Source organism: Salvelinus alpinus, chromosome 11, assembly GCF_045679555.1.
Source record: "Salvelinus alpinus chromosome 11, SLU_Salpinus.1, whole genome shotgun sequence".
In the NCBI taxonomy this organism is placed as follows: Eukaryota; Metazoa; Chordata; class Actinopteri; order Salmoniformes; family Salmonidae; genus Salvelinus; species Salvelinus alpinus.
The window spans coordinates 12,896,856-12,915,021 of NC_092096.1; the positions used below are offsets into that span (position 1 = coordinate 12,896,856).

Consider the following 18,166-nt stretch of genomic DNA (forward strand, 5'->3'; position numbering starts at 1 on the left):
TCAAAATCTAAGAATTTAAACAAAGAAAGACATTAACAACGTAAAAACTCAGTGACTGATAAAAACTCATAGCCTGGCTATAGAGACACCATAGAAAATATGGAAGGTCAGACTTAGTGACCATAGCCTGGCCATAGAGACACATGGAAGGTCAGACTCAGTGACCATAGCCTGGCCATAGAGACACCATAGAAAACAAGCTGATCCTGGGGCTCTGTTCACAAACACCAACAGACCCCACAGAGCCCCAGGACAGCAACACAATTAGACCCAACCAAATCATGAGAAAACAAAAAGATGACTATTTTCAATGTGTCCAGTAATTAACAAAAAAACAGAGCAAACTAGAACGCTATTTTGCCCTAAACAGTGAGTACACAGTTGCAGAAAATGAGGTGGAAACTGAGCTGCACTTCCTAACCTCCTGCCAAATGTATGACCATACTAGAGACACATATTTCCCTCAGATCACACAAATCAACAAAGCCAATTTTGATAAACTCCCATATCTACTGGGTGAAATTCCACAGTGCGCCATCACAGCAACAAGATTTGTGACCTGTTGCCACAAGAAAAGGGCAACCAGTGAAGAACAAACACCATTGTAAATACAACCCATATTAAAATGTTAATTTATTTTCCCTTCTGTATTAACCATTTGCACATCATTACAACACTGTATATAGACATATGTTCACTGTAAATTGTTTAACTATTTCACTTGCTTTGGCAATGTTAACATATGTTTCCCATGCCAATATAGCCAATAAAGCCGAGAGAGAGACAGAGAAAGAGAGAGAGAAAGAGAGAGAGAAAGAGAGAGAGAGAGAGAGAAAGAGAGAGAGAGAGACAGAGAAAGAGAGAGAGACAGAGAAAGAGAGAGACAGAGAAAGAGAGAGAGACAGAGAAAGAGAGAGAGAGACAGAGAGAGAGAGAGAAAGAGACAGAAAGAGAGAGACAGAAAGAGAGGAGAGAGAGAGAAAGAGAGAGAGAGAGAGAGAGAAAGAGAGAGAGAGAGACAGAGAAAGAGAGAGAGACAGAGAAAGAGAGAGAGACAGAGAAAGAGAGAGAGACAGAGAAAGAGAGAGAGACAGGATAAGGGGTGTCAAGTCCAAGTCATGAGGGTCACGACCCCGTTGAAATCCAACAGAACCCCAAGCTCTGGCTGGACCAATCGTTATGTTGTGGCCGTTTTAAATGGAAATCATTTAAAACACTATTTCTAATGTGTGTGTGTGTGTGTGTGTGTGCGTCATATATAAAACTGTGTCCAGCACTAGCCTACACACACATGTCCAATTGACAGCTGTGTGATGTTCTGTTTGCCAGGCCAACAGCCTGGTACAGTAGCTACTACACTCTGTCCTCATTTCAGCCACTTAAGTCAATTGAACAGTTCTGCTCAGAGAGATAGAGATAGAAGAAGCGGAGTCAGCCAGGAAGAAAGACAGACTAACTAAAGCCTAAGCTACGAAGCGGAGAGCTGTTTCCATGGGGACAGGGCTGATAAGGGAGGGGGGGAGAGAAGGATGGACTGTAAATAGGAGTCAATAATTCATGAGCTTTGTGATAAGCAGGGATGTGTGTGTGTGTGTGTGTGTGTGTGTGTGTGTGTGTGTGTGTGTGTGTGTGTGTGTGTGTGTGCATGCAGCACCATAACTATCCAACATCCAGCCAGCTAATACACAATATAAAACGCTATTTTGTTAAGCCTTCATTGGAAAATAACTAGGAAGAGATTTAGGAATAACTTTTCTCATGTCTGTGAAAATATTTTGCTGAAGGTGTGGGTTGTATAAACAGAACAAGAGAGAGTCCACGAAGCTTCTACATACAGTGGATTCAGATAGTACTCAGACCCGTCGACTTTCTCCACATTTTGTTACTTTACAGCCTTATTCTAAAATGGATTATATCATTTTTTTCCCTCATCAATCTATACACAATACCCCATAATGAAAAAGCAAAAACAAGTTTTAAAATGTTTTGATTTTTTTTAATAAACACTGGCATTTCACATTTCCATAAGTATTCAGACCCTTTACACAATACTTTGTTAAAGCATCTTTGTCAGCGATTACAGCCTTGAGTCTTCTTGGGTATGATGCTCCAAGCTTGGCACACCTGTATTTGGGGAGTTTCTCCCATTCTTCTCAGCAGATCCTCTCAAGCTCTGTCAGGTTGGATGGGGAGCGTCGCTGCACAGCTATTTTCAGGTTTCTCCAGAGATGTCTGGGCTCTTGGCTGGACCACTCAGACATTCAGAGACTTGTCTCGAAGACACTCCTGCATTGTCTTGGCTGTGTGCTTATGGGTCGTCCTGTTGGAAGGTGAACCTTCGCCCCAGTCTGAGGTCCTGAGTACTCTGGAGCAGGTTTCATCAAGGATCTCTCTGTAGGATCTCTGCTCCGTTCATCCTTCCCTCGATCCTGACTAGTCTCCCAGGCCCTGCCGCTGAAAAACATCCCCACAGTATGATGCTGCCATCACCATGCTTCACCGTAGGGATGGTGCCAGGTTTCCTCCAGACGTGACACTTGGCATTCAGGCCAAAGAGTTCAATCTTGGTTTCATCAGACCAGAGAATCTTGTTTCTCATGGTCTGAGAGTCCTTTAGGTACCTTTTGGCAAACTCCAAGCGGGCTGTCATGTGTCTTTTACTGAGGATTGGCTTCTGTCTGACCACTCTACCATAAAGGCCTGAATGGTGGAGTGCTGCAGAGATGGTTGTCCGTCTGGAACCGTGGAGCTCTGTCAGAGTGACCATCGGGTTCTTGGTCACCTCCCTGACCAAGGCCCTTCTCCCCCATTTGCTCAATTTGGCCGGGCGGCCAGCTCCTGGAAGAGTCTTGGTGGTTCCAAACTACTTCCATTTAATAAATGACGACGGCCACTGTGTTCTTGGGGACCTTCAAAGCTGCATATCTGATCAACTTCGTATAGTGTGGCTCTTTATACAGAGGTTGTTTTAAAAGGTAAAGCAGCATATTTACACTATTGATCGTCCTCCCTCTTTTCTAATGATTTCCACAAGGTAATAAAGTGGCCAGCCAGGAGGTTCATGTAATCAAAATCTAATTAAAAAAATCTGGCGTGCGTTGCATTCCTGCGCGACTCAGAGGTTACACACTGCATCATCAGCCAATCGAAGTGTGTGTGTGTGTGTGCGCGCGCGAGAGAAAGAGGTCTAATTTATTTACTATTTACCCACCACAGATCTATTTAAATAATGTATAAACCTTTATTTAAACCAGGTAGATTGAGAACACATGGCGCTTGCAATGCCAAGGGTAGTTGGTTAGATTTTCGCTGGAGCCTCCCATATGTTAAATGTATGCACATGACTGAGTGTAAGTCTGTTTTGATAAAAGTATCTGAAAAATGGGATAGGGGATGGGGAGACCTAGTCAGTTGAGGAAAACAGTCCTGATGTTAAAAGGGGAGACCTAGTCAGTTGAGGAAAACAGTCCTGATGTTGGAAGGGGAGATCTAGTCAGTTGAGGAAAACAGTCCTGATGTTAAAAGGGGAGACCTAGTCAGTTGAGGAAAACAGTCCTGATGTTGAAAGGGGAGATCTAGTCAGTTGAGGAAAACAGTCCTGATGTTGAAAGGGGAGACCTAGTCAGTTGAGGAAAACAGTCCTGATGTTGAAAGGGGAGACCTAGTCAGTTGAGGAAAACAGTCCTGATGTTGAAAGGGGAGACCTAGTCAGGAAAACCCTCATACCCTCGTAAAACTGACCATCCTACCGATCCTCAACTTCGGCGATGTCATTTACAAAATAGCCTCCAATACCCTACTCAATAAATTGGATGCAGTCTATCACAGTGCCATCCGTTTTGTCACCAAAGCCCCATATACTACCCACCACTGCGACCTGTATCTCTGAAACTGGAAACACTTATCTCCCTACTAGCTTTAAGCACCAGCTGTCAGAGCAGCTCACAGATTACTGCACCTGTACATAGCCCATCTATAATTTAGCCCAAACAACTACCTCTCCCCCTACTGTATTTATTTATTTATTTAGCTCCTTTGCACCCCATTATTTCTATCTCTACTTTGCACATTCTTCCACTGCAAATCTACCATTCCAGTGTTTTACTTGCTATATTGTATTTACTTCGCCACCATGGCCTTTTTTTTGCCTTTACCTCCCTTGCTCACATTGTATATAGACTTATTTTTCAACTGTATTATTGACTGTATGTTTGTTTTACTCCATGTGTAACTCTGTGTTGTTGTTTGTTTCGCACTGCTTTGCTTTATTCTTGGCCCGGTCGCAGTTGTAAATGAGAACTTGTTCTCAACTTGTCTACCTGGTTAAATAAAGGTGAAATCAATAAATAAAAGAACCAGGAGGAGGTGATTCAGACCTACCGATGTCCCCACTCTGTCCTACCGATGTCCCCACTCTGTCCTACCGATGTCCCCACTCTGTCCTACCGATGTCCCCACTCTGTCCTACCGATGTCCCCACTCTGTCCTACCGATGTCCCCACTCTGTCCTACCGATGTCCCCCCTCTGTCCTACCGATGTCCCCCCTCTGTCCTACCGATGTCCCCACTCTGTCCTACCGATGTCCCCACTCTGTCCTACCGATGTCCCCACTCTGTCCTACAGACCTACTGAGAAACAAAAAGAAATTCTGTGGATATCTCATTTCCAGCCATTTCTGAGAAGCACAGTGAGTGTGCCATTTTGCCGTTCCACTCTGGGTGGCATTCCACTGAGTGGGTTGTGTGTGGTGACTATTCCTATGTTTAGCAAAGCACGTGTCATCCAACGTCACACTCAACCACACCTGTGGAGAGGAGAGGCTAGCTAGCAGCGCAGGTTGCCTTGGCAACGCTGAGAGCAGAGGGTCACTTCTAATTAAAACAGAGAGGCAATTAGAGAGGAACTGGGTGGCTGTTAACACAACCTCCTGGTTTAAATGGAGACAGACGGTAGAGCTGTGTCTGTGTGAGGAAAAAGGGAACTTCTGTCTGAGCGTCCCATCTAGCCAGTCTGCTCGGGTCCTGGCTGAGAGTCCCATCTAGCCAGTCTGCTCGGGTCCTGGCTGAGAGTCCCATCTAGCCAGTCTGCTCGGGTCCTGGCTGAGAGTCCCATCTAGCCAGTCTGCACGGGTCCTGGCTGAGAGTCCCATCTAGCCAGTCTGCACGGGTCCTGGCTGAGAGTCCCATCTAGCCAGTCTGCACGGGTCCTGGCTGAGAGTCCCATCTAGCCAGTCTGCTCGGGTCCTGGCTGAGAGTCCCATCTAGCCAGTCTGCACTGGTCCTGGCTGAGAGTCCCATCTAGCCAGTCTGCTCGGGTCCTGGCTGAGAGTCCCATCTAGCCAGTGAGACAGGTGGGCACTAGGCAGTAAGCAGCCGTGCTTCACACCTCACAAGATTGCTACAGTAGGTCATATTGATGTGGTTCTGGAGACGTTAAACACGATCTGATCACCTGTATGTGTTTCCTAAGCCTGTCTTTATCTCCAAGACATGTCAAATCAAATCAAAGTTTGTCACGTGCGCTGAACACAACAGGTGTAGACCGTACAGTGATATGCTTACTTACAGGCTCTAACCTATGGTGCAAAAAAGGTATTAGGTGAACAATAGGTAGGTAAAGAAATAAAACAACAGTAAAAAGACAGTGAAGAATAACAGTAGCGAAGCTATATACAGCAGCGAGGCTACATACAGCAGCGAGGCTACATACAGCAGCGAGGCTACATACAGCAGCGAGGCTACATACAGCAGCGAGGCTACATACAGCAGCGAGGCTACATACAGCAGCGAGGCTACATACAGCAGCGAGGCTACATACAGCAGCGAGGCTACATACAGCAGCGAGGCTACATACAGCAGCGAGGCTACATACAGCCACCGGTTAGTCGGGCTGATTGAAGTAGTATGTACATGTAGATATGGTTAAAGTGACTATGCATATATGATAAACAGAGAGTAGCAGTAGCGTAAAAGAGGGGTTGGCGGGTGGTGAGTGGCGGGACACAATGCAGATAGCCCGGGTAGCCAATGTGCGGGAGCACTGGTTGGTCAGGCCAATTGAGGTAGTATGTACATGAATGTATAGTTAAAGTGATTATGAGTAGCAGTAGCGTAAAAAGAGGGGTTGGGGGGGGGGGGGCACACAATGCAAATAGTCCAGGTAGCCATTTGATTACCTGTTCAGGAGTTTTATGGCTTGGGGGTAAAAACTGTTGAGAAGCCTTTTTGTCCTAGACTTGGCACTCCGGTACCGCTTGCCGTGCGGTAGTAGAGAGAACAGTCTATGACGGGGGAGGCTGGTGTCTTTGACAGTTTTTAGGGCCTTCCTCTGACACCGCCTGGTGTAGAGGTCCTGGATGGCAGGCAGCTGTCCCAAATGGCAGGTGCATCCTAATTTAATCTTTGCTTGTAAGGAGGATAGAGTTGTGGTCGGATTTACCGAATGGAAGGCGAGGGAGAGCTTGGTACGCGTCTCTGTGTGTGGTGTAAAGGTGATCTAGAATTTTTTTCCCTCTGGTTGCACATTTAATATGTTGATAGAAATTTGGTAGAACTGATTTAAGTTTCCCTGCATTACAGTCTCCGGCCACTAGGAGCACTGCCTCTGGGTGAGTGGTTTCCTGTTTGCTTATTTCCTTATACAGCTGACTGAGTGCAGTCTTAGTGCCAGCATCTGTCTGTGGTGGTAAATAAACAGCCACGAAAAGTATAGCTTTAAACTCTCTAGGCAAGTAGTGTGGCCTGCAATTTATCACAATATACTCTACTTCAGGCGAGCAAAATCTAGAGACTTCCTTAGATTTCGTGCACCAGCTGGTTACAAATACACACAGACCGCCCCCCCCCCCCCCCCCCCCCCCTCGTCTTACCGGAGTGTGCTGTTCTATCTAGCCGGTGCAAACATAGGATATTACAGTTTTTGATGTCCCGTTGGTAGGATATTCGTGATCGTACCTCGCCTAATTGATTGTCCAATGATTGCACGTTGGCGAGTAATATTTACGGTAACGGCAGCTTTCCCACGCACCTTCTGCGGATCCTCACAAGGCATCCCGCTCTGTGTCCTCTGTACCTGCGCCCCTGTACCTGCGCCCCTGTACCTGCGCCCCTGTACCTGCGCCCCTGTACCTGCGCCCCTGTACCTGCGCCTCTGTACCTGCGTCTCTTCCTCTTGCAAATAACGGGGATGTTGGCCTTGTCGGGTGTTTGGAGAATGTCCTGTACGTCTGCTTGTTGAAGAAAAACATCAGTCTAATCCGAGGTGAGTGATGCTGTCCTGATATCCAGAAGCTCTTTTTTTGCCGTAAGATACAAATAACAACCACATAATAGCACAATTGGTTGGGCGCCTGTAAAACTACTGCCATTTCTTCCGGCGCCATTTTCCAGTTCCAGAGTGTGTGTGTGTGTGTGTGTGTGTGTGTGTGTGTGTGTGTGTGTGTGTGTGTGTGTGTGAGTATGTGTGTGAGAGTATGTGAGTATGTGCATTCACTCCCAGTGTCTACTCTAACTCACCTTGGTGATAACCTCAAAGCCTGGTTCCTCCAGCTGGTTGATGTCCAGTCCTGGTATGGACTCATTCAGCAGGTCAGCCACCTCCCCGACGGGCCTCTGCTGCAGTAGCTCCGCGTCTGGACCCCGGAACGCATCAAACAGGTAGTTGGTCACCTTGGAGAAACCACCCAGCGTAGTGGTGACTGGGTCCTGAGAAAACTTCTGTTGGGTAGGTGGGAGTAAGAGGGGGAGATGGGAAGAGAGGAAGGAGAGACAGTTGATTGGGGGAGAGAGGGAGTAAAAGCGGAACAGGGGAGAGAGAGAGAGGAAAAAGGAAGAGGATTGCGGGGACGAGAGAGGAGGAGAAGGAGAGATGGAGAGGAGGAGGAGGAGGAGAGATGGAGAGGAGGAGGAGGAGGAGAGATGGAGAGGAGGAGGAGAAGGAGAGATGGAGAGGAGGAGGAGAAGGAGAGATGGAGAGGAGGAGGAGAAGGAGAGGAGAAGGGGAGAGAGGAGGAGGAGAAGGGGAGAGAGGAGGAGGAGAAGGGGAGAGGAGGAGAGGAGAGATAGAGAGAGGGAGAGGAGGAGAGATGGAGAGAGGAAGAGGAGGAGGTGAGATGACAGGGGTCATGAAGGAGGTCAATGTTAACGCTGTGGCACCAGACAGATGTATTTTAGCTGCCGTCTCATTATAAGCACTTTAAAGATGACAAGAGCTTATTTTAGCTACACTATTTTCACCTCATCACAGGTGTGAAATGTTACCTTTGGAAGTGCCCACAGCACCCCCCAACCCCCCCGCTGCCTGAAACACTCCCAACCTAGTACCATCCCCCGACCCCCCCCCGCTGCCTGAAACACTCCCAACCTAGTACCATCCCCCGACCCCCCCCGCTGCCTGAAACACAGACTCCCAACCTAGTACCATCCCCCGACCCCCCCCCAACCCCCCCGCTGCCTGAAACACTCCCAACCTAGTACCATCCCCCGACCCCCCCCCGCTGCCTGAAACACTCCCAACCTAGTACCATCCCCCGAACCCCCCCGCTGCCTGAAACACTCCCAACCTAGTACCATCCCCCGACCCCCCCCCCCGCTGCCTGAAACACTCCCAACCTAGTACCATCCCCCGACCCCCCCCCCCCCCCCGCTGCCTGAAACACTCCCAACCTAGTACCATCCCCCGACCCCCCCCCCCGCTGCCTGAAACACTCCCAACCTAGTACCATCCCCCGACCCCCCCCCCCGCTGCCTGAAACACTCCCAACCTAGTACCATCCCCCGACCCCCCCCCCGCTGCCTGAAACACTCCCAACCTAGTACCATCCCCCGACCCCCCCCCCGCTGCCTGAAACACTCCCAACCTAGTACCATCCCCCGACCCCCCCCCCGCTGCCTGAAACACTCCCAACCTAGTACCATCCCCCGACCCCCCCCCCCCCCCCGCTGCCTGAAACACTCCCAACCTAGTACCATCCCCCGACCCCCCCCCGCTGCCTGAAACACTCCCAACCTAGTACCATCCCCCGACCCCCCCCCCGCTGCCTGAAACACTCCCAACCTAGTACCATCCCCCGCTGCCTGAAACACTCCCAACCTAGTACCATCCCCCGACCCCCCCCCCCCGCTGCCTGAAACACTCCCAACCTAGTACCACCCCCCCCGCTGCCTGAAACACTCCCAACCTAGTACCACCCCCCCCGCTGCCTGAAACTCCCAACCTAGTACCATCCCCCCCCCCCCGCTGCCTGAAACACTCCCAACCTAGTACCACCCCCCCCCCCGCTGCCTGAAACACTCCCAACCTAGTACCACCCCCCCCCCCGCTGCCTGAAACACTCCCAACCTAGTACCACCCCCCCCCCCGCTGCCTGAAACTCCCAACCTAGTACCATCCCCCCCCCCCCCCCCCGCTGCCTGAAACACTCCCAACCTAGTACCATCCCCCGACCCCCCCCCCCCCCCCGCTGCATGAAACACTCCCAACCTAGTACCATCCCCCGACCCGCCCCCCCCCCCCCCCGCTGCCTGAAACACTCCCAACCTAGTACCACCCCCCCCCGCTGCCTGAAACACTCCCAACCTAGTACCATCCCCCCCCCCCCGCTGCCTGAAACACTCCCAACCTAGTACCACCCCCCCCCCCCGCTGCCTGAAACTCCCAACCTAGTACCATCCCCCCCCCCCGCTGCCTGAAACACTCCCAACCTAGTACCATCCCCCCCCCGCTGCCTGAAACACTCCCAACCTAGTACCACCCCCCCCCCCCGCTGCCTGAAACACTCCCAACCTAGTACCACCCCCCCCCGCTGCCTGAAACACTCCCAACCTAGTACCACCCCCCCCCCCCCCCCGCTGCCTGAAACACTCCCAACCTAGTACCATCCCCCGACCCCCCCCGCTGCCTGAAACACTCCCAACCTAGTACCATCCCCCCCCGCTGCCTGAAACACTCCCAACCTAGTACCACCCCCCCCCCGCTACCTGAAACACTCCCAACCTAGTAACATCCCCCGACCCCCCCGCTGCCTGAAACACTCCCAACCTAGTACCATCCCCCGACCCCCCCCCCCCGCTGCCTGAAACACTCCCAACCTAGTACCATCCCCCGACCCCCCCCCCCGCTGCCTGAAACACTCCCAACCTAGTACCATCCCCCCCCCCACCCCCGCTGCCTGAAACACTCCCAACCTAGTACCATCCCCCCCCCCCCCCCGCTGCCTGAAACACTCCCAACCTAGTACCCCACCCCCCCCCCCCGCTGCCTGAAACACCCCCAACCTAGTACCATCCCCCGACCCCCCCCCCTCGCTGCCTGAAACACTCCCAACCTAGTACCATCCCCCCCCGCTGCCTGAAACACTCCCAACCTAGTACCATCCCCCCCCCCCGCTGCCTGAAACACTCCCAACCTAGAACCATCCCCCGACCCCCCCCCCCCCGCTGCCTGAAACACCTCCAACTCTCCAGACTGCGTACTCTTACTATGAAGAAGTAAAAGCCTACAATATCACATCACCAAGAAAACTAATGCTTTTCAAGGCCTCATTTTTTTTAATACTCTCGCTACAAAAGTACCACAAGAATCAAAGACTTTATTGAAAACAGGCCAATCCATTTCTGCTGCCGTTGGTTACCGGCCGGCTGAGACGCTGCTCATTCATCTTTGCAATTGGATTTTTTAGTCGTATTAGAAAACAATATTCCAGCAGCGTTAACCCCTTTGTGAAGAGAGGCCACCCAACGGTATTAGCAAGTCAAGGCTCATTAGCTTCTCCTCCACAATCCCTGCTTTACTAAATGGCTCCTGTAATACTGATATAGGGCAGGAGAGAGAGAAGGCTGGGCCGGGGAGGGAGGCACCGTGAACCTTAATGATAATGAGTACAGTACTCTCACTCAGCCTCGGCAGCCAACCTAATGTCTATGAGATGTCGCCGCTATTCCATAACGCGCAGTCGGGATCTAAAACAATGTGCCACTACAGTCAGGCCTGTTATCTGCCCACAACGCATTAGCAGATGCCGTTAAAAACGTGTCCCGGTTGGTTTGGCGAGAGCAGAGGCACGGCCCACTGTTAATTATAAAGGACAACACTAAGACCTGCGCTGAAGGAGGTTATATTTCAAACAGGGAAAAGATTTGTATTACAAGAGTCAAAATGTCAACGAGAAGGACAATAGATAAATGATATGCAGTTAAAAGTCCCTGAGGCGACCTAAAAACAACTCCTGCCAACTATTCCCTCTGTCTGCCGGCCATGTAGCCTGGTGCTGATGGCGTACAAGGTTTATTACCCAGTTCTCCACTATTCAGAGCATGTACCCCCCTGTAACCCCCATCCTTTATTATCCAGTTCTCCCCCATTCAGAGCATGTACCCCCCCCCCCCCTGTAACCCCCATCCTTTATTATCCAGTTCTCCCCCATTCAGAGCATGTACCCCCCTCTGTAACCCCCATCCTTTATTATCCAGTTCTCCCCTATTCAGAGCATGTACCCCCCCCTGTAACCCCCATCCTTTATTATCCAGTTCTCCCCCATTCAGAGCATGTACCCCCCCCCCCTGTAACCCCCATCCTTTATTATCCAGTTCTCCCCCATTCAGAGCATGTACCCCCCCCCCTGTAACCCCCATCCTTTATTTTCCAGTTCTCCCCTATTCAGAGCATGTACCCCCCCCTGTAACCCCCATCCTTTATTACCCAGTTCTCCCCTATTCAGAGCATGTACCCCCTGTAACCCCCATCCTTTATTACCCAGTTCTCCCCTATTCAGAGCATGTACCCCCCCTGTAACCCCCATCCTTTATTACCCAGTTCTCCCCTATTCAGAGCATGTACCCCCCCTGTAACCCCCATCCTTTATTACCCAGTTCTCCCCTATTCAGAGCATGTACCCCCTGTAACCCCCATCCTTTATTACCCAGTTCTCCCCTATACAGAGCATGTACCCCCCTGTAACCCCCATCCTTTATTTTCCAGTTCTCCCCTATTCAGAGCATGTACCCCCCCCTGTAACCCCCATCCTTTATTACCCAGTTCTCCCCTATTCAGAGCATGTACCCCCTGTAACCCCCATCCTTTATTACCCAGTTCTCCCCTATTCAGAGCATGTACCCCCCCTGTAACCCCCATCCTTTATTACCCAGTTCTCCCCTATTCAGAGCATGTACCCCCCCTGTAACCCCCATCCTTTATTACCCAGTTCTCCCCTATTCAGAGCATGTACCCCCTGTAACCCCCATCCTTTATTACCCAGTTCTCCCCTATTCAGAGCATGTACCCCCCTGTAACCCCCATCCTTTATTTTCCAGTTCTCCCCTATTCAGAGCATGTACCCCCCTGTAACCCCCATCCTTTATTACCCAGTTCTCCCCTATTCAGAGCATGTACCCCCCCTGTAACCCCCATCCTTTATTACCCAGTTCTCCCCTATTCAGAGCATGTACCCCCTGTAACCCCCATCCTTTATTACCCAGTTCTCCCCTATTCAGAGCATGTACCCCCCTGTAACCCCCATCCTTTATTACCCAGTTCTCCCCTATTCAGAGCATGTACCCCCCCTGTAACCCCCATCCTTTATTACCCAGTTCTCCTCTATTCAGAGCATGTACCCCCCCCTGTAACCCCCATCCTTTATTACCCAGTTCTCCCATATTCAGAGCAAGTACCCCCCCTGTAACCCCCATCCTTTATTATCCAGTTCTCCCCTATTCAGATCATGTACCCCCCCTGTAACCCCCATCCTTTATTACCCAGTTCTCCCCTATTCAGAGCATGTACCCCCCCTGTAACCCCCATCCTTTATTACCCAGTTCTCCCCTATTCAGAGCATGTACCCCCATCCTTTATTACCCAGTTCTCCCCTATTCAGAGCATGTACCCCCCCTGTAACCCCCATCCTTTATTACCCAGTTCTCCCCTATTCAGAGCATGTACCCCCCTGTAACCCCCATCCTTTATTATCCAGTTCTCCCCTATTCAGAGCATGTACCCCCCTGTAACCCCCATCCTTTATTATCCAGTTCTCCCCTATTCCGAGCAAGACTGCACACCAAAAAGCACCCTATATAGCACACTACTTTAGACCAGAGCCCTATTCCCTATATAGTGCACTACTTTAGACCAGAGCCCCATTCCCTATATAGTGCACTGCTTTAGACCAGGGCCCTATTCCCTATATAGTGCACTACTTTTGACCAGAGCCCTATTCCCTATATAGTGCACTACTTTAGACCAGAGCCCTATTCCCTATATAGTGCACTACTTTAGACCAGAGCCCCATTCCCTATATAGTGCACTACTTTAGACCAGAGCCCTATTCCCTATATAGTGCACTACTTTAGACCAGAGCCCTATTCCCTATATAGTACACTACTTTAGTCCAGAGCCCTATGGACTATAAAGGGGATAGGGTGCCATTTGGGACACATTTCATTTCTCCTACCCAGGCTTTCAGAGAGGCCTCATAAAACAAACCAACAAAATGTGCTGCTCTCATTAAGTCACTGCCCTGCTCAGAACAAACTCATTAAAATAACAGCAGAGTTGTTCTGTGAACCCTGAGACAGTATAGAGGCCGGCCGGGAGGAGAACGTATAGAGGCCGGCCGGGAGGGGGCCGTATAGAGGCCGGGAGGGGGCCGTATAGAGGACCGGGAGGTAGGGGAATGAAGGCAGTGACTACATGGGAAAGTATTGCTGGAGCGTGAAGGAGGAATTGACTGTATTGAGTGAGGCAAGGGTGTGTGTAGACTAGGGTGTGAGGCGGCAAGGGTGTGTGTAGACTAGGGTGTGAGGCGGCAAGGGTGTGTGTAGACTAGGGTGTGAGGCGGCAAGGGTGTGTGTAGACTAGGGTGTGAGGCGGCAAGGGTGTGTGTAGACTAGGGTGTGAGGCGGCAAGGGTGTGTGTAGACTAGGGTGTGAGGCGGCAAGGGTGTGTGTAGACTAGGGTGTGAGGCGGCAAGGGTGTGTGTAGACTAGGGTGTGAGGCGGCAAGGGTGTGTGTAGACTAGGGTGTGAGGCGGCAGGTGTAGACTAGGGTGTGAGGCGGCAGGTGTAGACTAGGGTGTGAGGCGGCAGGTGTAGACTAGGGTGTGAGGCGGCAGGTGTAGACTAGGGTGTGAGGCGGCAGGTGTAGACTAGGGTGTGAGGCGGCAGGTGTAGACTAGGGTGTGAGGCGGCAGGTGTAGACTAGGGTGTGAGGCGGCAGGTGTAGACTAGGGTGTGAGGCGGCAGGTGTAGACTAGGGTGTGAGGCGGCAGGTGTAGACTAGGCTGTGAGGAGGCAGGTGTAGACTAGGCTGTGAGGAGGCAGGTGTAGACTAGGCTGTGAGGAGGCAGGTGTAGACTAGGCTGTGAGGAGGCAGGTGTAGACTAGGCTGTGAGGAGGCAGGTGTAGACTAGGGTGTGAGGAGGCAGGTGTAGACTAGGGTGTGAGGAGGCAGGTGTAGACTAGGGTGTGAGGAGGCAGGTGTAGACTAGGGTGTGAGGAGGCAGGTGTAGACTAGGGTGTGAGGAGGCAGGTGTAGACTAGGGTGTGAGGAGGCAGGTGTAGACTAGGGTGTGAGGAGGCAGGTGTAGACTAGGGTGTGAGGAGGCAGGTGTAGACTAGGGTGTGAGGAGGCAGGTGTAGACTAGGGTGTGAGGAGGCAGGTGTAGACTAGGGTGTGAGGCGGCAGGTGTAGACTAGGGTGTGAGGCGGCAGGTGTAGACTAGGGTGTGAGGCGGCAGGTGTAGACTAGGGTGTGAGGAGGCAGGTGTAGACTAGGGTGTGAGGAGGCAGGTGTAGACTAGGGTGTGAGGAGGCAGGTGTAGACTAGGGTGTGAGGAGGCAGGTGTAGACTAGGGTGTGAGGAGGCAGGTGTAGACTAGGGTGTGAGGAGGCAGGTGTAGACTAGGGTGTGAGGAGGCAGGTGTAGACTAGGGTGTGAGGAGGCAGGTGTAGACTAGGGTGTGAGGAGGCAGGTGTAGACTAGGGTGTGAGGAGGCAGGTGTAGACTAGGGTGTGAGGAGGCAGGTGTAGACTAGGGTGTGCAGGTTGTACCGTAATAAGTCCGAAGGTGGCATCATCTAGAAGGTTCTCAAAGGACTGGGACATAGCTCTGCTGTGGGGGCTGACCTGGAGGAGGGAGGCATCTGTGGTAGACCTAATAGGGAGGACAGAAAAAAAGAAAGAGAGAGAGAAAGAGAGAGAAAGAGGGAGAAAGAAAGAGAGAGAGAGAGAGAGAGAGAGAGAAAGAGAGAGAAAAGTTAGAATAAGTGAGATATGATAGAGAATAGAGGAGGAAAGTTCAATCCTCAGAGTGTCTGTATCATGGACTCATCATGAGACGAGTCTGGAAGAGAAGCTCCAGGAGTCGGTGGTTTCAGGGGAGCAACTTTGGTTTAGAAGTGTGGGGGGGGGGGGATAAAATGATAAAATCCCACGCCCCCAGTGAAAGTTGGGTCTCTGGTCTCAGGGAACAAGCTTGTCTGGAAGAGAAGCTCAGAGAGTCTCTGGTCTCAGGGAACAAGCGTGTCTGGAAGAGAAGCTCAGAGAGTCTCTGGTCTCAGGGAACAAGCTTGTCTGGAAGAGAAGCTCAGAGTCTCTGGTCTCAGGGAACAAGCGTGTCCAGTATTGGATTCTGCCACTACAGAATCCAATATTGTGACAACCACTTAAGTCCTTCACTAAGCTGTGCTCAGATCTACCCTGTAGACTACTACAGAGGCCCATAACAGTCCTTCACTAAGCTGTACTCAGATCCAGCCTGTAGACCACTACAGAAGCCCATAACAGTCCTTCACTAAGCTGTACTCAGATCCAGCCTGTAGACTACTACAGAAGTCCTTCACTAAGCTGTACTCAGATCCACCCTGTAGACTACTACAGAAGCCCTTCACTAAGCTGTACTCAGATCCACCCTGTAGACTACTACAGAAGCCCTTCACTAAGCTGTACTCAGATCCACCCTGTAGACTACTACAGAAGGCCATAACAGTCCTTCACTAAGCTGTACTCAGATCCACCCTGTAGACTACTACAGAAGGCCATAACAGTCCTTCACTAAGCTGTACTCAGATCCACCCTGTAGACTACTACAAGTCACAGGACTTAACTGTGTGTTGTTAGTGTCTGGCTGATGTGTGGAGTAAACTACTTCTAGTGCCAACAGCCCCACAACCAATGGCTGTGTCCCAAATGGCACCACCCTATTCCCTTTATAGTCCACAGGGCTCTGGTCAAAAGTAGTGCACTAAATAGTTAACAGGCTGTCATTTGGGACGTGGGGAGAGTCTTTTCTATGGTTAAGATGATACCAACTAGGACTTGTTCCTCCATGAATTATTGAAGAGCTCCATTGACTTTTCATGGAAATTGAATAGTGACTCTTAACAGACTAAACATGTAACAGGTAAAAAAAAAAAACACCAGGTCTGACAACGGTTGCTTCACATCGGGGCGTAGCACGGGGAAACACTGTCTGCTGCTTGTGGAAACACGAACACACTTAGTTCAGTAACATCTCTGTACTATAGAAGGTAGGCTCAGTGACTAGTGTTATGCATATCATACAGTGGGTTCAGACAGGGGCTGCGTCCCAAATGTAGGGCCCTACAAAGATCTGCGTTGCGGACAACGGGATCACGGAATCCAGACATTAAAACAGAATTCAACAATATTAAAACATTTAACTATTGAAGCGAGTAGGACATCACCTACAATGTATTGAAGCTAGTAGGACATCACCAACAGTGTATTGAAGCTAGTAGGACATCACCAACAGTGCATTGAAGCTAGTAGGACATCACCTACAGTGCATTGAAGCTAGTAGGACATCACCTACAATGCATTGAAGCTAGTGGGACATCACCTACAATGCATTGAAGCTAGTGGGACATCACCTACAATGTATTGAAGCTAGTGGGACATCACCTACAATGTATTGAAGCTAGTGGGACATCACCTACAATGTATTGAAGCTAGTGGGACATCACCTACAATGTATTGAAGCTAGTGGGACATCACCTACAATGCATTGAAGCTAGTGGGACATCACCTACAATGCATTGAAGCTAGTAGGACATCACCTACAATGCATTGAAGCTAGTAGGACATCACCTACAATGCATTGAAGCTAGTAGGACATCACCTACAATGCATTGAAGCTAGTAGACATCACCTACAATGCATTGAAGCTAGTGGGACATCACCTACAATGTATTGAAGCTAGTGGGACATCACCTACAATGCATTGAAGCTAGTGGGACATCACCTACAATGCATTGAAGCTAGTGGGACATCACCTACAATGTATTGAAGCTAGTGGGACATCACCTACAATGTATTGAAGCTAGTAGGACATCACCTACAATGTATTGAAGCTAGTAGGACATCACCTACAATGCATTGAAGCTAGTAGGACATCACCTAAATGTATTGAACTTCTAGAAAATTCTATAATTTTCCCAAAATGATCATAAAACATGAAGATAAGTCAGTGATGAATAAATTCCTTCAACTTCCTGAAGAGGCCAGGTCACAGGAACGCCCCTGTCTGTGTGCGCCCGTTTGTCTACCACTTTCTGTAGCCGTTAGCGATGATGCTAATGAAAAATAAACAAATATAAAAAACGCCATCTGGCAAAATGGTAGCCTATTCCCTTTATAGTGCACTGCTTCAAAAGAGGTACACTATATAGGGAATAGGGTGACATTTGTGACAGTAGTGTGATGCAACGTTAATTAGCCTGTTTGAATAGTCCTGCAACCCCAGAAAACCAACAACACAGTTGTTAAGGCGTGCAACTCATTAAAAACCTCTGCCAGCTGTAATATACTCTGTGATTTTAATATTCAGAGCCATTTCAAATAAACTCAACTGTGCTCAGTTTGGCTCATTAAAAGCAGAGGAGAGAGTGAGGTTCCGTCCCAAACGACAACCCCGTTCCCTATAAAGTACTTTAGAAAGTAGTGCACTTCATAGGGAATAGGGTGCCATTTATAGGGGTATAACGGGTGGCCTAATCCCACTCCGGCCAGGAGAGAAAATGAGGACAGAGACAGGCGGGTCGAGGATTACACAGTGAAGAACTATAGGAGGGTCCATTCTGTAACTCCTCCAGACTCCTGGTGCCAATTCAGTGACATGGAAACATTCCTAATTGATATTTGGGAAAAAGGTTGATTA

The 18,166-nt window shown here is 50.0% G+C and overlaps 1 protein-coding gene across 3 annotated transcripts in view; it reads right to left on the minus strand.

Annotated features, from left to right (window-relative positions):
* Positions 1-18,166, minus strand: part of LOC139533584 (TBC1 domain family member 15-like) — an 80,916-nt gene that overhangs the window by 35,979 nt on the left and 26,771 nt on the right. For all 3 annotated transcript variants that reach the window (XR_011666820.1, XR_011666819.1, XM_071331732.1), the window contains exons 6-7: positions 15,040-15,142; positions 7,516-7,716 (exon numbers count right to left, since the gene is read on the minus strand). Coding sequence is in view for 1 of the 3 variants with exons in the window: in XM_071331732.1 (XP_071187833.1) it covers positions 7,516-7,716; positions 15,040-15,142 (304 nt within the window). In the remaining 2 variants the exon portion in view is untranslated. The remainder of the gene's footprint in view (positions 1-7,515; positions 7,717-15,039; positions 15,143-18,166) is intronic.